The following is a 27,032-nucleotide window of genomic DNA, read 5'->3' as shown; positions in this document are numbered from 1 at the left end:
TTTATTTCTTATGGATCCTCTTAGGTTGAGCCTCTCCTGTGAGGTTAGGGCTGCAAGGGCTGCACCTGGCTCCTGGCCTTCCCAGCAGCAGGGCTTGGGGAGCCTTGGTTCTGCTGTCACATCACCTGATGAGGTGTCTGGTATGTACTGGAGGGTGCCAGCATGCACTCACTGAACTACCAGAGCTCAGGGTGGCTTTCTGCATCCTTCCATAGCACTGCTTTTCTTTTCCTGATGGTGTCCAGAGGAACAGCAAAGTTTCAATGGCATGCACTGAGAAAAGCAGCTGTTTGTCACAGAGCAGGACAGCGTGATGTGCCCCAAAAGGCAGCAGGGAGCCTCTGAAGTCTGGATGACTCAAGGATAGCTGCTCTGGCCCAGCCAACCTGTCCTGGTAACTTTATCACCAGAGCTAACTGCACTGCAAAAATAACAACAGACTTCTTTTCTTTTTTTAATCTTGGACATTCTGTCTCTTACAGCACTGAGAGCACACTACATATGCTATAGGTGAAAAACATCTTAGCCTTTCCACACCAAAATGCATCTGAATTCCATTTACCACATGTGCAGCCTAAATTCTCCTCCTGTAATATTATTAGAATTCTTTATGTAGTTTTTGCTGTTGCATAGCTCTGCTTGGCTCTTACGAAGGACTGCTGTGTTTTACTCCTGAGCTGCTTGCATCCTAGTAGTGGGTAAGAACCTGAAATTCAAAAAAAAAAATCTAGTTCTTCTGTTGGTTAGTAAAGAAGCTACAGAGATTTAAGTTTATTGTATTCCTAACCTCTCTTGAAGTTTTCACAGTGTTTCTATGTGTATAAACAAATCCACAGCTTCTATAGCATACATTCTATTGTGGAACTATTTTTGACTTGCAGGATTCTGGGCTGTAAAACTCCCTAGAGCTTGCTAGATTCCCAATTATAGGTTATGCTGTTACTATAATTCTTCTGAGAGAGCAGCAAGAAAAATGTTGATTGTTTTATATTTTCTAAAGTAACTGAACAGCGATGAAGTTTTCTATTTTTAGTTCTGTTTTGATACACAAAAACTAGGTTTACAATACCATACCGGCTAAATCCCTCTTCACTGCAAAAAGCAGATGATAAATATGATTTTAATTCCCCTTGTCTCAGGACTACGCAAGGGACTGGTTCAGTCTGCGCACACATAACACGTGCTAGTGCTTGACCTAGCATATGCCCATTTATAGCATTTCTCTAACAGCACCTACTCCCTCCTCAGCAAAGGATCACTGCTCGGGCTCCAGATGAGGTGTGCTGTTTGGAAAGGGACTTAAACGTGTGTGACATGAGAAACACAGTGTGCCAAAATAGTTTTCAAGGAGCTTTAATAGTTACAGCAAATTTACTGCTAGCTAACACTTACGTTATGAAAGCATACTCATAACAGATAAAGAAATATCATCTGCCCTATCTTTTCCACTGCATGCTGGCTGATTACTTAATGGGATTGAGGAAGAAGCGGTCCTTTGGGTGAGATTTGCCAGAAAAAGGAGAATGGCACTGTTGTGTCATCACAAAAAGAATTTTCCACAGTGTGGTTTGTAGTTACCCATATTTCTTTGGTGGTTGGTTACTCCTCAGAGCTGGGTAGCTTGAAGGCAGGATGTCCCTATGGTGAGTCAATAAGCAGGGAGGGAAAAGAAGGGTAGGGCTGGTGAAAGAAGTGAAGGAGATCAGGGAGAAAAGAATGAATAAAAAGAGGCCATTCAGGGAAAGAAATGATGATGTAATTATGGGAAAGAGAAGATCTTGGTATCTGCATTGTTTTTGGAAGAATAAGGGATCAGATTAGGATAATTGGAAAGATCTGCGAGGAATACCTAGTTAACAAAAACCAAGCGTTTAAGTACTACTCTTTGGGTGATCTGTTGGATATATTATCTATTTAAGTAGGCACATGCATGTCAAGTACGTGTTCCCTGATATTTTGTAAATCGATAGTTAATACTCCATGCAGAGAGTTCTCAACTTGTCCTGAACCTTCCAAACACCTTTCAAGAACTACTCAATTATATTTTTTGTTCCCAAATTCATTTGCTTCAATACCACCCCCAGCTCCACTGGTAGCCATCCCCAGCACTGAGTTGCTGAACACACACAAATTTCAGGAGGTTGGGCTTTAACTGCATACCACTTGGAAATAGTTTGGGATGCGCCTGCACAGAGTGAGCCCATTGCCAATTTAAGTCCTTCCCCTACCTATTGTTCCATTGCCATGTAACAGTGATGCTGAACTGTGTGTCTTACCTAGTCATAAACTGGGTTAGTATTTGAGCGTGAGACGGTACTTGAGTCAGTTTGATCCAAAATTTCCTAGGTCTCGGTTCTATATCTAACTCTTCTACAGGTCAGATGTCTAATCTAGTCTGTTCCATCTGTTGGGTTGCAAATGGCAGGCCACGTTATATATAGGAAATAGAGTTACTGTGCAGTGCATGTAACAGGGCATGAAGTTTATGGGGAGAAGATGGGAAAGACCTCATTTGAGTTGATTCCCTTCCTCACCAATAAACGGTAAACAAATTATCTCCTTACAAAATAAAGTATTCATCCCACCTTTTGTTTCATTTCATTTTGATCTAAGCAGCTTGATGAGAATATGGCCTAATCATCCATTTCTTTCTGGGTCTTGTGTTTGATTTTGCAAGCTCTTGGTACTTGAAATGAGTCAGATTGCATTCCCCTCTCTTTCTATTATGCTGTGTGCTTGGAGGGGTTTGTGTGGGCCATCATGCTCAGCTCCCATGAGATCACACATCTGGTAAGGGATGGAGTGTGTGACCCCACTCACAGCCTCTTCCTTACCTCCAGCCTCCCCCCTCCCATCATCTGAGAAGGTTAAACTAAAAGCAACATCTATGATGGCAAAGGTCCAAGTTTGAAATGTGGCCATTGTATGTGTTCAGTTCAAAAACAACATATCAAGGCGAGTGCAGTCCTTACAAGTAGCACCCCTGGGCCTTCTTTTATTCCAAAGCAGAGATATTTACCCAAGGAAAAGAGGGAAGTGACGGGGTAACAGAGTACACATGTTGTGAAAATATGCAGGCAGAGACTGAAGAAAAAATAACATTCTGCCACAAGTAGCTGCCTTGTTCCTCAACTTTTTTTTTTCCTTCAGATTAGAACCAGCCATTTCTTGTGCTCTTTCAAGCACCTTCTGTGGTTTCCTGACAGCTGGCTGGAGTGGATTGAAATCTGGCCGAAAAAATGGGCAATGGGTCATGTTATTTTCAAGAGAGGAGAAGTAAAAGTTCCTATAATGGTCTTTGTTTTTTTGTTTTTTTTTTTTTTTTTTTGGTCATTGTTGCTTGGTTTTTGGTTTTTGTTTATTATTATTATTTTAAGAAAATCAATTGTGGACACTTTAGTGTATAACTTCAGTTTGAAGTGATTAATAAAGAATATCAAAGAATATCCAGAAAATCATCTCTTTTCTTCCTGCTGGCTGATTTATAATGGCAAGCAGTGTTTAGTGTGGAGTCAGTCTGTGCTTTTAATCAAGACTGTGAGAGGAAGGTGCTCAGCTGTATAAAAGAGAATGCTGGGGGTTTGTGGAATTATTTTGGGTTTGTTTTCTTTTTTGTTGCTTTTGTTGGGTTTGTTGTTGCTGTGTTTTGTTTTTTTGTTTTTGTTTTTTGTAATGATGATATAACATTTTTCTTGCAAAAACCACTCCATTAACAGAAAGAGAAGCCTGAGTAACAACATGCAGGCTGGTGTTCTTGTTCTTGGCTCTCCTGAGCCTGGATTGACAATACCAATACATTCCCTGCTTTATGTTCATCAAATGGTTTCTGTTAGGAGTTATAAATCTTTCTTTTCTTTTGTTCGCTGGTGAACAGGTTCTTTTTTTCAAATTGTTTTCAAAGTGAATACTTAGTTCACAGACTTGCTAACTAACTTGACCTGTATTGCAGAGCACCGGGCTTCCCCTTGGGAGCTGGGCTGACTAGCCAAATGACACAGCCCAAAACAGTAGTGCTGTCAGCTAGATTAAGGAAAGAAGGGAAAGAAAGTAGAAGCAGGGTGAGAGGTAGAAGAGAGAAATCTCAGCAAGAGACAGCGAGTACAGAAATCCAGCTGTCATGCCCTGCTGTATGGAGAGAGCCAAGAACTCCAGCACAAACCCAACTGGCTGCAGAATGGAAGGAAAACAGGAGTGTTGCTTGCCTCCTGACTTTTGAATGGACTGAGAAACAAACAACCCTGGGCACTTGCAGAGCATGCATGTGACAGGTACAGCAGCAGTGGGTGTACAGAGGCTGCAAGAGTGGAGAACCAGGACCACATCCTGACATCAGTGTATGCTCTGTGTCAGCAGCACCGCGTCTGCTTCTCCAGCATTGTCCTGGGAGCAGCTTTCTGTGCTTTGCTTTAAAGTGTTATAGATCCTTCTATGGTTGGACTAGTTGGGAGAGTACTCTTTGTATGGTACAGTCTATCTGTAACACTTCAGGAGGCTCATTTAATGGTACTGTTAATAAGAGTGGTTCTTTATTTGGAAACATTCTCTAAGAATTGCAATGGAAGCCTGCTACATACAGTTCACTGAATAGAGGGTTTCTTAATGGGTAAATCAGATAAAAATAGTCATCCATCCTTAAACACAAGTAACTCTTTTAGAATGAGAACAAGCAGTACAGTCTAATGGATAGAAGATGTTGATGGACACCAGGAATGCCTTAGTTCTAAAGTTCACTCAACTCTGCGCTTGTTGAGTGACAGTGGATAACAAGCATGGGTCAGCCCTTTCAACCAGTAGTTAATAATTCTGAAATCCTGTGTGAAAATCTGGGGGACAAATAGTTAGCACTTGCAAAGTGTTTGGAAAATGTCATTTTCCATATTTATGTTAATTATTTTTGACGGTGCACCATGCTGCATGATGTAAAAAGTATCTGTTAAATTAACTAAAGAGATAAATGGGTCTCTTCAAATTCCCTCATGTCCATGCTACACATGGTAAAAGCACACTAATAAAAGATGAAACTGATTCAGGCAGATTTCCTCATCATGTCACTGAGTTGCCCTGATTTATATGAGGCTATGTCCTTCATTATTGAGTTAGCTTACTGTGTCCTGTGTATTTATAAACAAAATTTATAAATGCAAAATTTATAAAGCGAGAAGGTCTGCTCTCATTGCCTTTCTGTACTTCCAGTAGGAATTTCTGCACCAGAGGTACAAACATCATTGTGAAAAGATCTATTTTATAGTCTTCAGTTGCAGAATGAGCCCTTTCAGTAGTATTAACTCTCCCACATCCACACCAGAAAGTTGACTTTACTCCTGGAAGTAGCACCAAATGCCAAAGCAGATTACTTCCACTCTATAACCAGCTTTCACCTGTTTTTGGGTTCAGAGGCATTAACGAAAGAATTCATCTTGGTATGGTTTAATGGTTAGAGGAAGGTAGTATGGTTCAAGGCTTTACTAGGCAGTAGCTCAGGTCCACTACAGGGTTGTTGTGTGAACTGCTCAAATTATTTGTAAAATACATTTCCAGTCAGAAAAATGGGTGCAAGAATGTTACTATTCTGCTGGCTTTGTTTCTTGTAAGCTCTTTGCAGGGACTTCATGCATTTTTTTTTTATTCATTTACTATTTTTACTGTAATGTGTTTAAAACTCTCATTTTTCTAGTTTTTCTGTGATTGGCTATCATGGCAATAGCCCTGTTTTTCATGTGACATACTGTACTCACTATTGTTTGAAATGGCCATTAGAACACTTGACAATAACGTTTTCTTTCCCAACTGGTTTGTATTTTTTCCAGCTCTGATTTTTTTTTCTTTCCTGTTTATCTCAAATAGCTGGAGGAAAGGACACATTGCGTCAAGGCTGATAGGACAAGAATCAGACCTACTGTATGTGCTGCTTGTATTCAGGCCTACAAATGCTTCCTTTCTCCTCCCCCTGTGCCCAAAGCCAGCTCTGCTCCATTCTTTGGAGCCAGCAGGATATTGAGCATTGCAAGACCTCTACCCTTTGAAGTACTGGGAGACCAAGGTTCCCGCGCAGTTCTTCACAAAGCTTGTCCCTGAGCCTGAGGAAAATAGGCAACATGGTGGTGAGGATGGAAACCTTCATATTCCCCACATTTGAGATAGTGTGTAAAGAAACACAAGGTTTGCTGTTATTTGGCACTTGGGATCAGTTACATCTAAAACTTGGTCTAGGCTTAGTGTAGAGCCAAATTCTTATGTGATTTACTCTTGCTGTGTGCATGTTTTCTCCTGCATGAATATGTATGTAATGGCAGAATTTGCCCTCCTGGAGTTGCAAAGGATTTGTTAACCCACAGAAATCCCCCCAGTTTAATTTAAATCAGTTTAACAGATTTAGTGAAACTCATGCCACACCCATGCTTAAGCTAAATTTCATGAAGTGCTTACACAAGCATTTACAATAGTTTAAGTATATTGGATACAAACTGTCCATTTACTTAAATCAGTGCAATTACCAGATGTAAACAAGACCAGTCCCAGCAGCTGGAGGACAGTCACAGCTCGGGCTAGGCTATAGCCTCAGTGACATACAGGCCAGGTTGCCTTCAACCAGCTTACACACACCTTACCAATTCCTACGGAATGGAAAGCTTATTTAATTTCTGAGCAGAGGAGCATCAGCTTGTATCCAACACTGTGCCAGTGTTCAATCTGTCACATGCCAGGAAATCTGTGTATGGTAAATCATTTCCATTTTCCAGTTAGCGCAGAATATTCAGCAGAGAAGTTTTCAGGCTGAATCCAAAGTGACTCCATTTGCCATTTCTCTCACAGTAGTTTGCTCTCTGTAATTGTAATTCTGGAATACCTTTATATGGCTGTATTTTAGTTTTACTACTCATTTGTTTTTCGCTCTGGTTGCCATAGCTGCCCAAAAGCTGCAGAATTTCTTTCCACTGCCTTCAGTGGAAATGAGTGGAGCAGGGCCCATTTGCCTCTGTTGAAACCAGGGAAGATCTCTTAAAAATATCTGAAAAAATGTTCTAGCGTTAAGGAGTGATAACATAGGAGCTCATGGGCTAAATTCAGTAGATTTCCAAAGTGAATCCAATTGTTTCTTCCTGTGTTTTGCTAGAGTTCAGCCCCATAGAGTTTAACCCAAACATTTTGCTCCTTGTTCAGCTCCCAGCTGTGTGCTCCCCTCTCCTCTTGTACTGGCACTGGCACTTTCCTGACCTGAATAATTGCAGGAACTGGCTTAAGACAGCTGAAAAACAATCCTGTGAGATTTTTTTAGAGCATTCAGCTAGGACTGGTGGAAAGAGGTGTGGAACTGCATCTTTAGATAGTTGTTCATCAGTTCCTCTAGGCTTCCCAGCACAGTTTCTGTATTTGGTGGGTTTGCTTCATAGCTGCTTTACAAATATAACTCTTCAAAGTAGACAGGACCCACCACAAAGAAAGAGCAGTATATATCCTTAAAACATTTTAAAAGAGTGTCCTAAGTTAATAGCTGTATAGGTTGTTTAACATCAGGAAGTGTTTGATTTCATGCGGATGATATAAGCCTGCGACTTACATTAGGCATTGTTTTCTGTAAGATTGGGCCTACTTTAACAAATAACAACAGGAAACTAACAGCGTGAAGGTATTTAGCTTTTGGAAGGGTTGATAGACCTTTGTTTGCTGTAGCCTGTTTCTCTCCCCAGCCAGCAGGAAGCTGTTGGCCACCTTGGTGGCTTCACCACAAGGAATTCTAGCTTTATGTGGATGCAGAAGACTGCAAAGCAGACCTAGAACTGTGCTCCTACAACTCATCTTTTGTCTTTCTGAAAAGAATCAGGGGTCCCCTTGTGATTAACTAGAGGTCAGGACAGGAACTCTGGCTTTGATGTCAGCAGAGTAGTCACTAACTGAGTGGTCAGAAGCCAGAGATCTTGTCTGTAGCTTTTCTCAATCTGATTCGGTCACCACAGACTGGCAGATAAGAGCAACTTATGCTGCTGCTCATCCGTGAAGTGTGTTTTGCAGTTAGAGAACTTCTGATCCCAGTATTCTTAGGCTTTTTACTTTTTATCATCTCTAGACTAATCTTCAGGTAGAACAGAATGAGAAAGTTTACATCAGGCAATCCTACTTTGATTTTGCAATGTTTTTGCCATTTGTTGAGTAATTGCTGGCAAAAGAAGGGTGCTGAGGCATTAACTGAAAACTGTGTTTGTAAGCATGAAAGTGTATATCACTACAATTGCAGAAAAGTGATTTATTTACCACAAAGGCATCACACAAAAGCCCAGGCAGTGACCTCCAGAGGATATGCATGAGTTAAGACTAGCGCACATAGAGACATGGAATTGCCCCTGTCATCCAGGCAACTGGGAGCATCTGGATAGACTGTAGTGTCCCTAAGTTAAGGAATTTAAGGTTGGTTTGGACATGTTTGCTTGTTTTGTCATTTGAAGTTGGTGTCCCTGCGTAGCTGATAGAAAGGCGGGCATAGCTACTCAGGTCGCTGCAGTTGTCTCATGCATTCCACTACAGAATCTTATTTTCAACTAATTCTAATTTATCATAGCATTTGGGCCAAGAAGTGTTTATATAAGGGACTTACTTATGGATGGTTCTGATGGCAGGTTTCTTTGGAAAGTTTGATAGTTTCAAGTACTGTCGGGAAAGATGTTGTTCATTTACCAATGATTAAAAACAACTCTCAATTATTTAAAAAAAAAAAAAAGCTGTATTGCCTTCATTTTTGGAATACAGATTGCATTTTACTGATGGATGAAAGGAATGTTAAGAAGAAAAAAAGGAGAAGGATTTTTTTTAAACTGTAAATTTATCCAAAGAGTGATATTCTAAGCATGCTCCAGATCAAGATAAATCTATCGTCTTTTGAAATTCTCTTTTCTAGCCTTTAGGAACTGTTGTGTCACAGAAGGGTGGTATTTGGGAAATGGAAGTTAAGTTGTATCCTTCAATCCATAGTACTCCTCCTGGAGAAGCAAGAATGGAAAGCAGCAAGGAGTGCAACCACAACAGAGATTGGCCAGGAAAGAGTTGAGCAGAAGAATGTAGGAGAGACAGCTGTGAGGATGTTAAAGATTGGGGTGGGATAAGGAAGAGAACCACATAGGGAGATACAGCTTAAAGGGACTCGTCTCCAGACTTCAAGTTTACACTGAGGTTTTTAAATCACACCTTTCACTGTTACATAACAATTGGCTGACAAGATACTTGCTTCCTCTCTTGCCCTTAACAGTATAGCTGATATTTGGGCAAGCAGTTAAATGTCAGCATTTTTTCTGTGGTGGAATGCTGGGGGGAATACGATTTGCCATTTGAAATTAGGAAGATAAACAGAAAGCTGGTATTTTGGCTTTAGGTTTTTGTCCATCTAACACAACTGGAAGATAATAAAGCCAGTACTTTTGAAAATGCCTTGTACAGCAACAAGGCCAGCTCCTGATGACTTTTCACTGATAGGTCCATTCAGTGAAAACATTATGGGCATCTCCTTTAGGAATTCTTAATAGACAGAAAAGCAACAAGCAATTCAGTAGTTCAGTCCAGAGTGAGGACTTTTGGTAAGCTATAAGGCAATAATTTTACCAATACAATAGTTTTAATTTAAAAATTCTCTTTGGTAAAATGGTACTTGCTTCTTCAGTACAGCTTTGTCCAAGATGAGGGCATTTTTTTATTTCATCAATAACTACATTTATTTCTTTCCATAAGTTTCTTTAAACTTGCATATGTAACTGGGGTTTGACCTATTTCTAGTAATCACAGAACTCTTACTTGCTTCAAATTCCGGCTATTCTGAAATGCTCTGTTTTGATATTGGCACCGTATCAACCCTTCTCATCTTCCCACTAAAACTGGAAACTCTCTTGATTTGCGAGGGGTAAGGAGTGGCCCAAAATGATAAAAGCGTCTTAGGAGACTATAAAATTTATCATAAGACAGAGATCTATTAGCCTGTAAAATTTTCTTTGGCTTGATTGCATCTCAAAGTTTACCAGAACATACACAAATAGTTTCTAGTTCTAAGAACTGTGCAGACCTCAGTTTTGCATATGGCCATCTCTCCAAACCACAAGTCACTGAAGAATGTCAGCATGATGTCTGGCTGGCTGGAGGAGGCAGCTCTCCTACAGCAGACTTGTGGTTTTATCCCCACAGTATGAATACTCAAACGTTAGAGAGATTATTTTCTTTCACATGTATTACAATTTATTTCTTTTCCACAGTCTGAAGTAGCAGCACCTGTGTAACCTTATTTAACTGCCTTCACACTTCTTCTTTCCCTCAGCTAGTATTCCGCCAGTGCGATAAACTTTCCTCTCTTTGAACTGCAGAACACAAGGAAAGCCTGCATCTCTCAACCTTGTCCAACAATGTGAATGTCTGCTGTGCGTTGTTCTTGGGACCTGCCATTTTACTTATACTGCAAAAACGTGACCACTACCAAGCAGAATAAATTTAACAGCTAAGCTGTTACTATTTGTTTTTTATAAAGATCGATACATATGAGGGTCCCAGACACAGAGCTTTGCAGATAATTCACTGCTGCTCTTTGGTTAAGAATTTTTTCTCTGGTAGAGGCTGAGAGGAACCAATATCCACACATCTGAATGCAGTCATGTTTCCTTACCTTTGTGTTGACAGAAATAAAAAATAGCATGCCTTATAATCTTTAAGTCCTTTCCTACCCTCTGAAGTCCTGAAGGATGTTCATTCCGTTTCTTGCTTCTCCACTCATTCTGCCAGCAAGGGTCAGCTAGACTGGTGCATTAGAAACTAAACTGAGACTTGTCATGTATTTAATTTCTGTTCTCAGGGACGCTGCAGAAAAATTGCAATTATCACAGTCTGCACCCTAACCAGGGCACCTCGCCTCTGTCCCAGTTTATTTTCCATTTCCAAGTATATATCCTCCTCTGTCTCTATAGTGATGATAGTTGTCAGCAAATGATGGACCATTTGGGTAAGTGGCATTCAGTTCCTCACTTGCTGCTCTCTGCCATCTGGTGCAATTATTTTGCTATCTGTTTCTTCTTATCCAGCCTCACAGAGCTCACTGTCTCTCAAATGGCTCAGAATTAATTTCAAAGAAATGCAAGACTGTAAAAAGATAGATGCAAGTCCCTAGCAAGTGAAGGTAGTTCATAAATGAATTCATTCTTCGAGTCTAAAATACCTGCCTTCCAGTGACCAGAAAGCCTTACTTTTACAGCGAGCAGCCCTTTTGTTAGAGCTCTTAGCAACAGAGGGAAGGGAATTTGTTAAAATACTAATTTTATTTCCATACTGTCACTTTAAGCATGAGCCAACTCCATGTTTTCCTGAAAACCAATGAGGCTTGAGATTTTTTTTTAATTAAAAACCAGCGAAGGTGGGGTTTGTATTTCCTTTCCCATAGAACACATTTGAAGCACCTCTGTCTCCAGCTGGCTGTGGGAGCAGAGCCAGCCCATAACGGTTCCAAGCCCAGTGTGTGCACAGGGAGCAGGGCTTTCACCTGATTGATGGCTCTGCAAGTGTGCAGCACAGTGCTGAAGCTGGTAGCACCAAGGTTGTTCAGAAGTGAGGGGAGAGAAGGTGGCTGTGTTTCTTGGAACCTGGCAATTCTTCTCTATCAAATGCAGCAAATGGTGCATGAAGGGGCTCATTTCGTCTGCTTGTGGGTGCTCTGCTCCTTGAAACCGTTTGAAGTGGTTGCCAGAGGATGCTGCTGAGATTGGTTGAACTTCCTCAGTGTTTTTTTCCCTGGCCCTACAGCCATGCTTTTGGCTGGGCTCTCTGAAGCTCTGTTACTGAGACTATATAGGAGGCATTGGTAAGAGTAGGGATGAACATAAATCGCTTACCCTGGTATCACTTAAGAACTTAAAGTAATGTGACATCTTCCACAGTATCAGTACATTTTCCAACTTTGCATAACATTAATTACCTCCTGGGCTTCATCTCACTCCAGTTTTAATCTGGATTTCTTAGGAAATTCATAGTATCTTTACCTGATCTGTGACACAGTGGCCCTGTTGTCATTTCCGTAGTATGATAGTGACATTATTGCCTCAAGTGACTTAAAAATTGCTTTTAGAGCCTTGCAGCTATCTCTATAGCACCTCATTAATGGCAATGCTTCCAGCATTATGCTGGAGAGGGGAAATGGAAATGTCCTTGGTCAAGGAGCCAGTATCCCTGTCACACGTGGGGCAGTGGGAGGTGCATCCTGGTCATGTTCACAGGCTGGAGGAGCACGGAATAAGGCGGGAGTGACCCCACTGTCCCACTTTCAAGGACTTTTCTTTTTCATTAGCAGAGTGGAGAAGCCATACTTGAAATTATGAAAAAGGGAGAAGAAATGTGGAGACTAGAAAAAGGGGAAGAGTCTGGGGAAAGAGCACATGGCAGGGTAGCACAGACCTTGCTTACTGGAGTGCTTATCTGTAAAAATGGCGCTGAAGAGCAGAAAATGTGCTTTTCTGCAGGTTGGCAGATTGGGGCTTCTTAGCAGCTCAGAAGCTGAATGTGTGGTCTGTTCCATGACAGCTGAGTGGTGCTGGGTGGACCTGTAAAGTGCAGACACGCTTGAAGATGGGCAGGTGGCAAGAGAAATTATCTGAGCTTTATTGAAAACCAGAAATTCTGGGAGACAGACGCCTGATTTCAGTTCTGGGCAGATGCTCAGGTCGAATCCTATTTTGTCCAAACCACTTCCCCTACCCTTGGGCGTGATATTTTCAGAGTGAAAGGACAGGCAGAGCCCAGGGAGATTCCAGAGCAGGGCTCCCCGCACAGCTGCTCAGGCCGCACTTGCCGGCTGCAGGGCAAGATCGCACTCCTCCCGTGGAGAGCCAGGGCCTGGGCTTGTGCGCACACACAGAAACATGCAGACGCGTGCATGTGCACACCAGAAAAAACCAGTTCTCTCCTGCCTGCTGGGGAGGCTTTGGTTACAGGCTCTGAAGCCAGAGATTGCGCTTAAGCCATTCTGACTCAGAGCGCTATATCCCTGCCTTCCTCCTTCCTTTCTCAGCAGAGAGCCAGAACAACACTCCTCCTCCTCCCACCTTTGCCAACACGCCTGACACAAAAAGCAGAAAGCAGCCCAGGCTGGCCGCTGCAGCTGGTGCGTGTCAGCCAGGACACACACATCAGGGCAGCCTGGGAACCATCGTGCGACAGCGAGGGGAGCGGGAGGAGCGGGGCCGCAGCCCTTTTTTTATCGTTATTATTATTATTGTCTGCTCTTTTAGAAAGGAAAAGGAAGAAAGATTACAGCAGCTTTTCTATTAAATGAAAAGATTAGCGTGCCGTGGATGCTTTGCTGGGGCGTGATGAGATTTGCAGCAGATGAGCCTGTTGCTAGGCAATGCTAATGAAAAGCAGGCTTTCAAAACTGTGTGCGGTGAGGGCCCAAAAGTTATCTAGCCTCCCGCCCACAGCCCCCCGCCCCGTGCTGCTTCCCAAATATTTCTCAAATCCTCACTGGGAACAGAAAGACACAGGCTGGGCCGGTCAGCTCACTGTGCTGGGGCTGCCCGTGAGACACGCACACGCGTGCCCAGAACTTTGCTGATTTTTCTTTTCCTCTTTACAAAGGAGGAGGTAATTGAAGACAAAACAATAGCTTAAAAAAAAAAAAAAAAAAAAAAAGAAGAAGAAGAAGAAAAAGGGGTGGAGGTGGAAACAAGAAGCAAAGTGAGCAGTGGCTCCCAGACTGGCTTGGGCTCGGGTTGTGGAGATAAGGCAGAGCGTAAGGGCTGTGTGCGTGCTGGGTAGGTGCGTGGTTGTTCTCTCCCACTCTGCTCTCCCAAGCTGGGCTCTGTTGTGCCCTGCTCTGTCCTCCCGCAAGCTGCTTTCCCTTTCAAGGTCTTCCCACACAATGGGCCAATTTTCCCATGCTCCCGGGGAGCTGGGCTACGTGCATGAAAGCTGCAGCCTCTAAGGACCCTTTAAATACAAAAGTTGAACGCTGCTGAAGTTACAGACAGGGCTTCTGCTATTTTTACAAATGACCCGCCTCTCACTCCCCTTCTCAGAGCATCAGCATTCTTAGATATCTTAGCAGCTGTCCCGCTCAGTTGTTTTTTTCAAGTGAGCTTAGTGTTGTGCCAGTCCTGCAGGCTGTTGCCTTCTGCTTTTACCCCGTGTTCTTCTCACTGTTGCCGTGCCTCCAACTTAGAGCAGAGTAGCTTCATAGCAGCAGCAAAAGGTAGATTTCCATGGGCTGTTCTTGGCTAAAGCTGCTGAGGAGCTTTGTGTTACAGTAGGATTTAACAAGGTCTCGTTCAAAACAACCTAAGTTGTACAGCTCTGTGATGATAAAGCCCACTGACATTCCTGAACTACCTTGGGCCACAGGATGCAGTTTGGCCCCTGAAACAGTGGCCCCACCACACAGCCCACTGGACTTTCATCCTTCCCTTGCCCCATGGTATCATGTTCAATGGGAAGGGCCATGTTCTCCCTTCAGTGCCAGCGTGTATTTTTCATGAGTGCTTTTGGGGAGGCAAGAGGTTAACATGAATTGGAAACAGAACTTAAATTTATTGTGGAGAGTGAATACAAGAGTCTCATATGGTGGTCCCATAAAGGTAGTCCAGCTCAGAACGTTAATGATCTTGGTTGAGGTCTGCAGAAGCCACTGGCACTTGGCTTAATGAAAACAAGAGCATGTGGGCGTTTTGTGGGATTTTTTGTTTTGTTTTGATTTAAAACATACTGTAGCAGCTCTGTTTTTCCTGGATTCTTTCACACTGATGCCAGTATAAATTGCTAATCAATAAGAAATTCCTTGCATAAACAGATTTTGGGGGGCTATATTACACCAACCTCTTTACGCTGTGTTTCCCGTGATATAGACCTATATGTTTGGGTATGTTTTTTTCCCCTTTTTTCTACTCTCAGCACTGTTTTAGTCATATTACACGAGATGTTAAACCCAGGTCCTGATCGTGTGTGGTCATTAAAAATCTCTAGGCATTCTCTCCAGAAGTTAATCTTTCAATTATCAGTTAGGAGAATTAAATTTTGCTTCCATAAATTCTCCCACTGTTTCAATTAAATAGGGATGGCCAATTTCTTAATGCTTGGGAATACAGCCAGCTGCTGTGTGTAGACTGTGGGATGTCTATTCAGGTAATGTTCCACTATTTGAAGTGTGAATCCTGCAGGACACGTTACAGGACATGCTAGGGAGTGCAGCAGGGGCAGAGCAGTAGGGGGCCCTTCCTCCTGTCCTTTGCCAGGCCTGGCAAAATGCCTGGAGGGCTCCACATTTTTGAAGCCCAGCTCCAGGCATGCCAGGGCTGCACTGATGTGCCTGCAAGGTATTGTTGACCACCGTATAGGGAAACATATTTTTCCCTTTTTTCCAAAGTTGTTGCGTAGTACTGTTCAGGGAGGCCAACCACTACCCCTAGAACCATCTCAATAGTGGAAGTGAATATTCCTTTGTGTATTATTTTGATATCTTTCAGAATAAAAGGCATGTTAAATAAGGGCATTTCTGGAAACTAGCCTTATGTGATGTTACATGTTCTTAATTCAAAACCCAGCATGTGCCTTTTCCCCGTAGTTTTGCTCCCACCATAGTGGTGTCCAGGAGCCATGCATAGCTGGGTCAGTCTTTTGTCAAAGTGCTGCAAAAATGCTTTGATTTTTGATGTTAACAGAATTGGGTGATGAATGTACAACATGGCCAAACAGTTTTCATTCATATGAGACTGAATTTTTCACTTTTTTTCACTTTTGCACAAGAACCTACTGAATTTTGATCAGTCAGGCCTTTACCAGTGCGATGGTTCATAGGAAGCCCATTTAATAGTCTCTCTGTGACTGCTGTGTGTGCTGCATCTTGTATTTCACACATACAGGAATTCTTAAAGGAAGTGCTCTCCCCTCCAGGAAAAGGAACAAGATCATGTGGTTTATCTGTATTTACTTGCAGGAGATAAACTAGGGATAAATCTGGTGAAATGTATTATCCTGTAGGCCTCAAGGTGTTTAATGTGTTTAAAAAGTAGCTGACACATTCCTAGTGTGTACCTGGAAGCATTCCTGATGGTGTGCCCCTTGGACTTTCTGGGGAGTAAGATAGGGTGTATAATGGATTTGAGGAATAAATGCTCATAGATCTATACAAGCAGGACCACTTTTGTAGACTTAGAGATAGCAAAACATTTAATTCCTCCCTACAATAAATGCTGTGTAACTGAAATTAGATTTGCTGGATTTCTAGTTCCACAACTGCCCCTACTATCTCTACCAATTGTTTAAAGAAGGTCCTCTGCAGATTCACACACACTCAATTGATCACAAATGAATGTAAGAGCAGTTATTAATCTTACTGCCTGGTTGCACTCTAAACCCTCCTCTAATCCTGCCTCTGTTCTCATAGACAATGACTGCAGTGAGACGAAGGCAGGATCAATGCCAGCATGGAGCTGCCCTTTTTAGTAGTTATCATGGCAGGGTTTTATACATCCGCAATAGTGAGTGGTTCTCAGCATATTGGGGGGAGAAGGGAGTGAAAATGAATTAAAAGGGTCAGTCGTCATGCTTCTGAAGGGATGGCAGGGTCCCATCCCCACTCTTGGTCTCTGGTGAATTTTTTGATTTCTTGTATTTAATGACTGACCTAATGAGACATTGCAGCCCTACTGCCCCTCAGAGATCCATGAAGAGCTGAACACAAACTAAGAAAGGGCGCATTGTGTCTTTGATCCACTGGGCAGTATTTCACAGGCTGGCAGACTTAATAAAATCTCAGAGGAAACTCAGCTCATATTTTAAGAGGCTTAACATTGAGTTAAAAGTTCCTGCATTGTTGGAGACTGTTCTCTTCCTGCGTGCAGCCAGAGGACCTGTAGGGAACTGGGGCTTCATGAGCCCAGATTGGAGGTAGGCAGCTGTTTGAGACTGGTTGGAAATCTGCAGGAGGAATAGTGGGAAGCAAGAAGCTTCGTAATCCTTTTTGTGTTTCTTATTCTTTGAAGTTCTCCGCTGCCTCACATTCAGTGTGAAAACTTTGCTCCATACCTGAAAGGAAAGCCAAGCTGCTGATAGGGCCTTTTGGTCAGTCGTTTTGAACCGTGTGACATGATAAAGCTAGGTCTAGTACTGCTGCTTCTAGCAATGTTATTTGTACCACTGCTGACAGTAAGTAGAGATAACTGACTCCACAACCAGAAACAGGGCTGCTATCAGAGAGTCCTCCCTGACATAGTGTTTCTAGAGATAGCCAGAAAGCAAGTGGCAAGGTGGAGAAGATCTTAAAAAGGTTGATAAATGGATCCTCAAAGCTTCACGTAGTGCCCTAGTTTCTTATCCAAAGCTGCCTATCTTATGGAAAAAGAAAAAGATGGTGAAGCAGAGAGCAAGGCAGGCTGGAAGACAGCCACTCAAGCAGCATGCTTTCTTTGATGTTCAACCCTGAAGACTAGGGGCATTTGAGCCAGGAAGCAAATCACAAAGTGCCAATTTGGAGTGCAGACAGAGGTCAGAATCTGAAAACTGATGAATAGTGGAAACTGCAATGTTTGTTTTTGAGTATCTGATCACTTTAACCACTGCTCTGCTCCCTCCCACTCTGCTTGCTTCTGTTATTGCTACAGAGCTGGTGGTTATGGACTTCATGGATAATATCAGAGCAAGAGTGCCAATCTAAATCATATGTCAAAACTTCAGTCTAGCTTTACATAGAAAAACTAGTGCTAGGAAAATGCCAGTTCAAGGGAGGGGCAGGATTTTACTTAAATGTTCAGAAGTGCAGATAAATAGTTCTGAAATCCCAAGCACTTGAGTATTACCTTTTTTGAGAAGTGAAATATAGTTCTTATGGTATTTCAGTCATCACTGCCTCTAAAACAGGATCCTTTATAAACTCAGAAATTCATTGCTACATAGCTGCCCACTCACATGGATAACACAGGCTGCTGGAGTTTTGGATGTGAAACAAAAATGGAATCTTCTACCCAGGGACTAGTAGTTAAAATTTGCTTTGTCGTTGACTGAAGTTTCGCTTTTGTGATGGATGAAGTTTCATACTTTAAAAAGCATTCATATGACCCGGTAAGCGATTTGCCAAAATTGACATCTGAAATGATTGGTGATCAGGAAGGGAAGGCTCCAAACTTGCCTTTTAGAACTTGTGCCAATTTATGCTTCTCTTGTAACATAGCAGCTGTGGCCCCCATTTCATTGAGCCTTGTTCTCAGAACCATGTCTTCCTGCAGACAGATGCAGATTCTGCAGAGGCATACAGACTACAACTTCCACAAATATTCTTAACATAACTCTTTTCTTGAGAGAAAACAGTAGAGGGAAAAAAAAAAAAAATCAGGTAGAAGAAATAGCTGTTTGCAACTGTTATGCCTAGGGGTGGTGCTGAATATCAAGAGAAAATAAAATTTAATAAACTATCGCAAAGGAAGAGGCAGTCATGTAAAAGGCAAAGATGATTTGTGAGATTTTGCAATGCCTTCCCAAGGGGAGTAAGGCATTCTGCTTTGAGACATTTAAAATTAGACTGGACAGGGCAATGGAATTTCCAAGCACTGGGCCCTTTGGAGCAGAGGGGATAAGCCACTAGGTCTCCCCTTGCGTGCTCCTTTACTCTTTTGTAACTCTTCATGAATACCTCCATTCCAAACAACCATTTGTCTTCCCTGGACACCCATCCTGGCCCTCTGTTCCCCCTTTCCCCTTTAAGAAAGGAGCAGGGGTTGATGCATGGTGTCAGTTCTCTTCCAAGCTCTGCACAGATCCCAGGGGCAGGAGAGCATGGGGCTGATGAGGGTAGGGGTGATCAACTACAGGCTTTCCTGTTGCTGAGCTTGCTGCAGGCCTGGCCGTTTTTAAGACTTCAACAGATGTTTCTGCTTAGAAACTATTGGCATCTTTATGGACTGTTTTTTCCATTCTTCCCTCCCAGCCTGTGTCCCTGCAGCAATGAATTATGTAAGACTACATTCTAGCCTTTTCTTTATTAATATTTCTGTAGACACATCTCTAAGAAGTGTATCTGCAGTTCTCTTTCCTAGTTTTAGGTGCGTCTGCTTTCACTTTGACCGAAACATGCACCTACCTCAAAACATTCCTGTGCCTTTTTATTCTCTTTCAGAAACAGATGCCAAAAACACAAACACTGAAATCCTTGCTCCTGGCTTCAGATTCAAGGCATCTCTCACTGTTCATACTGGGATCTTAATTGATATGCCTTGTGCTTAAAGGTTAACCCCTTGGTATGGGGGCTGCCTTTATTTGTCTTTTACCCCACACTGATTGCACTGCTGGTGCTTAACAAACAGTAATTAATAATAAGTAATGGAAGGAGATTTAGAAACTGCTGTGAGAGCTCAGAACGGCTCCAACAAGAATCATCCCCACCTGGCTTAGTGGTCTAGCTGACAGTTATTAGAAATGAACCAGTTTTAGACAGTTTTGAGTGGAATAAATGCATTGGACTGGTTTATTTGCACTGTTGATAAGCACTTGTAATCCCACAAAATACGCAGTTTAGTGCATGCAGGGCACCTGATGCAGTCTGGGTAGACTTAACCCTTTTACCTTGGACAGGAAAACTTCAAAGCTTGAAACTGGAGAGATTAAGTTTCTTTAAAAGGTGATGTGAATAATATGTGCAAGACCACATGCAGATTACTTTAAATCAGGAGAATGAAACCTTCTGCACTGAAAAATTTGACATGGCACCACCAGGCTACTCCTTGATTTCAGACATACTGTAGTAGCAGAAATAAGCAGTTGCCTTCTTTGGAAACTCAGTACCAGAAGGAAACAGAGTAGCCTTAGCCAGTGTGCCACAGCCAAATGTGCAAATTTCATGCAGGCCTATATCTAATTATTACAGCAAAAGGTTCCTGTAAATCTCTTGTTGCACTTAGTGACTGAATTCCCACTGAAAGGAAAGCACATCTTTGCCGGAATGGTAAACTCGCATTGTTGACCACCTCAAGTCCTTTTTGTAACTGTGCTGCTCGGACAAGACTCATCACTGCCAGTGGTTCTCTAGCATTTCACCCTTTCATGAATTTAATGCCAATACAAAATTGCTGAGTGGATGGTTTCCTTTAATTTATAACGTGTGTGTTCTCCAGTAACAGCCAACCAAATTCACCTTGTCCTACCCAGGTTTTCCACACTGGTTTTGCAGGACCGTTATGATAGCTGGAAAAAGGCTTGGTCCCTTTTTGACACCTTGTTTGAGATTGCTCAGTGAGAGAGGTAGTACTGATGAATGTGATATGACTTTGAACCAGTGAGCAGATGATCTGGAGTCCCTCTCCAAAGAGAGCAGAACGTGGTGCAGCTCAGCTGGCCTAGGTGACACGAAATCCCTCATCTCTCAGATTTTAATCAAACTCCTATGGATTTCCCTCCTGGAAGTAGAGCAGTGAATCTCATCTGGTGAGAGGTAAAACGTGTATGTTGTAGAAGAACGAGAATTAAACTTTGTCATAGCCTTTTTCTATCTCTCAGTGAAAAAAAAGCTACAAAGATTGCCAGATCAGCCAGTCTAGCATCTTTCATCAATAGTTGTATTCATAAGAGACTCGCATACAGTAAACACAGTGGTAGATGGGAATTTTTAAACTTCAGTCTGTTTACTGGGAGACAAGGCATTGCTGAGGGGAGCAGGTATTTCCCCTCTTTCGGACAGGGAGGGCCATTACAGCAGGCAGCATTTTTTTGACTGATGTAGAAGGGAGACAACCTCCATGCCCTCATGTCTTCAGAAAGCTTGACATTGCACAAACATCCTTGATGTACGTCTTCATTGCTTCCTGGTTTTGCTGTTATTGTTATTTTTAATAACTAATACTCTTCTGGTGGAGAGTCACATAGTGAAATAGCCAAGATCTGATCTCAAGAATTCCTGTGCTTGTTCCTTTAGACCATGCTGTTTTTCTTAGGAGAATTTAATTCACTTCAGGGTCCAGGAGAGTTGTGAGCCAAGCTATGAGCTGTTATCCACTAAAAAAAAAAATCTGCAATAATAGCAAATGGAGCATGTAAACTGCCTTGCCAAAGAGCTCGATGCTCTCTTCTCACAGGTCTCTGAGCTGAGATCTCCCCAGATCTCTCCCTGTTAAATACGAAATCCTCTAGCTCCTCAGGGCCCACTACTGACCCCTTGGCTAATGGCTTTCTGCCAGTCCTGCTTTGCACGGTTATTCTGTTGGCTGACGTTGCATTTTTACAGTACAGTTTTGTTTCTCACAGTCTTAGAAGTGGCCGTTTGCATTGTCAATAAATACATCTCTTTGCCCAGTACACAGTATTCTCCTAGTGGTTTGGTGCTCAGACTGTAGGGAGCTGTAAACAACACTGTTTATACTTTCTGCTGATAGCAGAACATTAGCATATAAATAGCGGAGAGATTTAAACAGGCTCAAACAACCCTAGCCTGGCCTATTGGGAAGGGCGGACAAGCTGCTTTTCACTCTCCTTGCCAAGGATGTCAACTTTTCTGTGGGACTATTGCAAGAATGAAGGGCTTAAAGAGATGGGAAGCTTTTATCTGACAAAAGAAAGGTCGATGAGCTTTAGAAATGCAGAAATGGTCTGAATAATAGTCTGCCTGTTGAGATTTCCTTGTAAGAACTGTTGGTGTTAGTGTGGGTATGAGGAGTGAGGAAAACTACTCACTTAAAAATCGCTGCAATGTGGGACAGGAGCTTCCTTTAAAGGGGGGTGACTTGCAGTAAAATATTAAAAATATTATATGTGCAGCTGGAATGAACTTACCTGAAGAAACATGTCATGCAACCTTCAGCATTCTTTTAGATACAGTGTATTTCAGTAATGTGGTACAGCCAAATACTAAAGCAATTAATCTATCTTTTGAATTACGAAAATTCCTCTCACCTTTGGTGTCACTGAAAGACAGGCACAAACGCTGCAGTTATTGTCAAATGACTTTGGTTCTTTTTTCAGTTGAAGTTTTATTTTATTTTTTGTAATAGAATATGTGAAGGGGAGTTAACAGAAGAGTAGATAGAAGCAAGGGAGAAGTTCTCAGTTTAAGAGTCCTTTGGAAACTAGAGACCAAGAAAGGGTGAAAGCAAGCCATAAATGTTGTTTCCAGATGAGAAACAGATTTTAAAGAAAGCTGTCACACAAAGAGCAGAAGTGAAACAACGAACCAGAACTTACCTGTACCGGAGATCTGTCTTGGGCTTGGAGATGTGCCTCAGTGGCACCTTCCTGGAGACCTTTGGCTCTCTAGACCCATTCTGGGACTAGAGATTTTTGGACAGTGGAGCCTCTTGTTCTCATCCCTCTGATGGGAGGGAGAATGTTTGAGATGGCTTTCCTTATCAGAAGCAATGAAATGCTCCAAAACAAGAAGTTCCTATGATCATTTTGTACTATCACCTTTCTGAAGCCTGTGGAAAAAGCTGTTTCAAAGCTAAGACCCCAAAACTGGAAGAAGTACTGGGATTTGTGATATTAATCCAGAAAAGTTGCTGTAAGCATGCTGTGTAGTCACTATAAGTGTGACAGTGAGAGAGGAACGTGAAAAAGAGAGAGATGTAAACCAAGCAGGCTTTTATTCTCTTACTAGAGCTATTAATTTGGTACATCGGTGTTTACTCCTTCCAATGCCTTCCTGGCTGATGGGTCAAAATGAAGATTCAGACCTGGAATAACTAGCAGTAGTGGTAAAGCAAATCAAAAGGCACTTCACAAAACAAACCACAGTGCAAATGCAAGCTTGCTAATATAGGCAGGAGATAAATCTCTCTGCTTTGAGGTGCAGGTTACCAGCAGATAAGCAATTGCCTTTGTGGTAGGAATCTCTGATTGCATACTGCTGGAGGAGCTCAGGGAGAAGAGGAGAAACTTCTGAGCTGTGAGACCATCAATGTTCCAGAAAGGGTGAGGCATTAGAGGTTGAAGGCTGCAAAACATTCCTATATTTCAGAGAAGACCTCAATCATAGAGCCACCATGTTCTCCCACAGGATTAGCTGCCCTTAAATTAACCTCATTAACAGTAGTTCTGAAGGCATTTCCCTGACGTTTCCCTGTCATCGTTTCCCCTGTATCATGCTGTAGGACATCCTCCTCCTGCTTCTTTTTATCTGTCTTGTAGGTTAGTGTATGGGAACTGCTGAATTATGCCCTGAACCTCTGATTGATCACCTGAGGTGAACAATGAGTCAGCCATGGGAGCACAGGTGAAGGCAATTCACCTGTGCTGCCGGAAGGGGTGGAGCCTGGCTGCACCTCTCCAACACCAATTAAGAGCTGACAACCAGTGGGGAAGGATTTCTTTTGGATCTACTCTGCTTAGTTTCCTAAGTGAGCCCAGGATACAGGTAAGCGTTCTGTCTTTTCTGTTTTGGTGTAATAACTGCACAGCTAAGCTCTCTGGTACATCTCATAACTATAGCCTCTGTACACTCGTTGACTGTATGATTAGGTATGAGAATTCTTTGTTATCTCTCAGACTTTTTTTTCTGCAATGTAAACTGACCAGTTTAAGCTCTATACTGTAGTGCTCTGGGTTCAGCGCCTCGCTTTTGTTGGGCAAAACTTATTGTTCAGATAATTGCTTTAAAGCCATCAGCAATACAATTGTCTTTTGTCTTTTGTCTTTGGGTTGGGTTCCCATTAACCTGGGCTTTTCTCAACCTTTAGTGAGTACAGATGTGGCAAAACGTTCCCCATTTGGTAGGAGTTCTGGACATCTGTTGGGAAGGAGATAGCTAGAGCATGAGTGTCTTGGTAGGCTGAGGGAATAAGGTACCGATGTTTACAGCATAATGTTTAAGGTAGGATGGTCAACCAAAGACTGAGCAACAGAGAGAAGCTAGCAACTGCATATATAGCTTGCCAAGTTGGCTTATTTGGAGGATATGTGTGCCCAAAGGACAGAGAATTCTGTTTCTGCTCTATTCACTTGGGTTATGCCATACACAAGAAGATTAACCTGGAAAAAATAAGGGTTGAAAAGACCCTGTTGTATATACTCCTCTCACCAGAGGGCAATGAAGTCAAGTTTCTTAGTGCAGGACTGTACAGTATCACCTAAGCTATGTTCCTTGTGTGCTGAAACCCAAAGAATGCCACCTGATGCAGCAGCAGTGTTTGAATAGAAAGGTGGCACTGGGTCATGGTGACTTATGCATAACAGGTGGCATACAGGTAAGCAGATTGCCCCAGTTGTCCATAAAAAAATCATGAGATGCTGGTGGGAGGACTTGGCAACAGTCACTGCAAGAGAAACTGGTGTTCACAGCTACTTTGAGGCAGAGAAACTTATCTGCATCTCAGTAAATCTGCTTCCAAATTGGCTTTAATAGTCTGCATTAATTAGCCAAATGCATTGCAGGAACAGGGTTGGGAGACCAGACTTAAATTCAAAGCAATTGAAGTCAACTTGCAGCACAACTCAAATGTGGAAATGCTGTAATGGATGGGAAGGGAAACTGGAAGAGGTCTGAGTCTGAGCTGGTGCCAGTCCTTGGAGGATTTAAAAGGGGGCTGTTCTGAACTGATTCAGTCAAAAGCGAATAGGAGAATCTAATGGATGGAAATAACTGCATTTATAATGTCTTCATTCTTTCCATTACCTTTCCTCATTCTCTCTGGAGCACTGCTATTGCATCTCACAGAGCTGAACAGCCCAGCCAAGACCTGGCACTTGGTATTCCAGTTAGACCCGGTATTTTTTGCAGAGTGCCAAACAGCCACAGTGTAGATGCCTTAGCCCTCCCCCCCAACCCCAATACACACAGACGCATCTATGCAAAGCCTTACAAAGCCTTCTAAATGCCTTGCAAATAGGACAAAGATAGGAGGAAATGAGATCTCTTCTCAGATTTCAAGAGTCCATTTAAAAATTTCACCATGTGGGCGAACTGGGGTTCTCACCAGAAGGCTTTGAGAAATGAAACTTTTGCATTTGGGTACTGGCTCGACTTTGATCTACGAGGACACTTGCAGCTACAGTTTAACGCTTGACTCAGACTGTTGAAGAAAGGCGTGTTTGGAGGGTGTTTTGAGGGATGACTTTCTGCAAAGCTCAGTGGCCAGGCTGCAGCCAAATACCATCTCGTTGAGACATTTCTGGCCAGAGAGGGCTGAGAGCAGGGCAAACTAAGCAGCGGCCCAAGTCATTGCCTGGGGTGACAGCTTTCCGGCTCCAAGGCTATCGGTCCTCCACTGTCCGTGTCTGTAAGTGTACGTGCTAGGAGAGAGCTGGCCTGGGAAGATGGCGATGGGGCCAGGCTGAGTTTAGGTGCCCCGCTGGGCCTTCCCTTGCTTGGGATTGATAAATACCCCGCACCTTCCCCCGCCCTGCTGCCCATTTTCCAGAGCAGAGAGCAGGCACAAGGGGACTCTTTCATCTTGGCACATCCCCTTGCTGATTAATGTGATGCAATGTTCCCACAACAACACTATGTCGGCCATGTAATTAGGCGGGAGATAATGAATGCTTCGGAGACTATTGAGGCAGCGGTGCCCGCCTCCCTGCCGAACAACCTCCTTTCTCAGCAGTGAAGCCAAGTGGAAGGAGCGACAACAGAAATGCCATTGGTGGCGGGCCTAATTGTGCAGGAACTGGGGGCTCTCACAGCAGAAAAGAGAGTAAGGGCTGGTGTGGGAGAGATGGGCAAGTGGGTCCACTCCGGTATCTCAGGGCCAAACTTTTTGTTGTGTCTTTTCATGTGTTTGACCTTGTGGCAGGAGAAGCCTTAAACGTGCACATCTCTGGCTTTGTGTGTGCTTTTTTTTTTTCGTTTGTTTCAAATCATTAGGGAGAGCCGTCATTTAATAAGCATAAGAGCCTGTCTTCTCAGTAACCCAGAGGCAAAGATGCTGGTGCTACTTAGTGGCCTTTGAAATGTGGGAAACACACTGGGGACACAATAGGCTTATTCTCTTTTAGGGGGCTTTACAGTTAAGCTGCCATTGTCTAGCTAACATTAGCAAGAAGGATACTCCCCTTCTTCCCCAGACCCCTATGTAGACTCTGGGAAAACAACCAATTGGTTTAAAATTCACTACCCAAATGTCTCCAGATGCCCGAGAATAAAGCCAGCAAGTAGCTGAAAGTCTGTCTGATCAGCTGGAAGCCAGTGAATCTACTGTCAAAGGTCTTAGCAGAAATCTATTCTTCTGCTCAAACTGCTTTCTGCATTTTTTTTTTTATTGCTTGCTTGCTGATGCAAAATCTTTTTAAACCTCCTATTGGAGTATACAATGTAATACATGTAGGCAATGCAACCTGGTGTAGGCAACTGGTAAAATTTGTCCTGAACCTTCTTCAGTAGTTATGAACATAAAAGGTAATTGAAGTTGTGTATGAGGTGCAAGTAGGCAGGAAACATCAATTTCTGATGGCAGTGAAGCAGGAAAGGAAGATGACTGTTTCTTAGCAAGAGGTCATTGCACATTGGAGCTATCAGAAAGAGCAACTAACAATTCATTGAAATCAAATAATTCATATGCACATTCGTACTTAAGCTTGCTTCATTCCAACAAGTTCTGAAGCCATAATGTGCCCTTTTGTAAATGCATACATTCCCAGGGTGACCCACTGAACACTCCTGAATTAAATGATGTACTTCTTTTTGCATTCCCTCTTGAAAGGCAGAAGGATGTAAGTTATATTATTCTACTGCTGAGGCCCATTTTCTAATCAGTTTATTATATGAAGTGCACTACTTCTCATTGACGCACTTTTTGACTCTGCATCAGATAGTGTACCAATAGTTCTTAAGCCTTTCTTGTCCATGCTGTGTCAAAAAAAAAAAAACCCTCCAGATTTCTCTGAGAATCTTTCAGTGCTGCAAAGTAATAGAAGAGTTGTGACGGGGAAAAAAAAAAAAGAGTTCTGGCAGGGAGAGCAGCTTTTATAAAGGGCAATCCGTTCCACTGACATGTTCACAGAGCTGTCTGGTGGTATGCTTAGTCATGTGCCTCTGTGTCATGCAAACACTGCATTCATTTGTGCTGTACCATTGCATCCTAAAGCAAATGCACGTACTCTCACTATAACCCTTAGATCAT

At 42.6% G+C, this 27,032-nt stretch overlaps 1 protein-coding gene across 8 annotated transcripts in view; it reads left to right on the top strand.

The window, feature by feature from the left end:
- RAD51B (RAD51 paralog B) overlaps positions 1-27,032 on the top strand; it is a 349,342-nt gene that overhangs the window by 255,956 nt on the left and 66,354 nt on the right. The window contains exon 11 of one of the 8 annotated variants that reach the window (XR_007377652.1): positions 23,107-23,332. The exons of 6 other annotated variants lie outside the window; for them this stretch is intronic. Coding sequence is in view for 1 of the 2 variants with exons in the window: in XM_048948194.1 (XP_048804151.1) it covers positions 23,107-23,111 (5 nt within the window). In the remaining variant the exon portion in view is untranslated. Of the gene's footprint in view, positions 1-23,106; positions 23,333-27,032 lie in introns of those variants that run through there. One more of the 8 variants, XM_048948194.1, reaches the window with a different exon arrangement.

The sequence above is a fragment of the Lagopus muta genome, chromosome 6, assembly GCF_023343835.1.
Source record: "Lagopus muta isolate bLagMut1 chromosome 6, bLagMut1 primary, whole genome shotgun sequence".
NCBI lineage: Eukaryota > Metazoa > Chordata > Aves > Galliformes > Phasianidae > Lagopus > Lagopus muta.
This window is presented reverse-complemented; position numbering and strand designations above follow the sequence as displayed.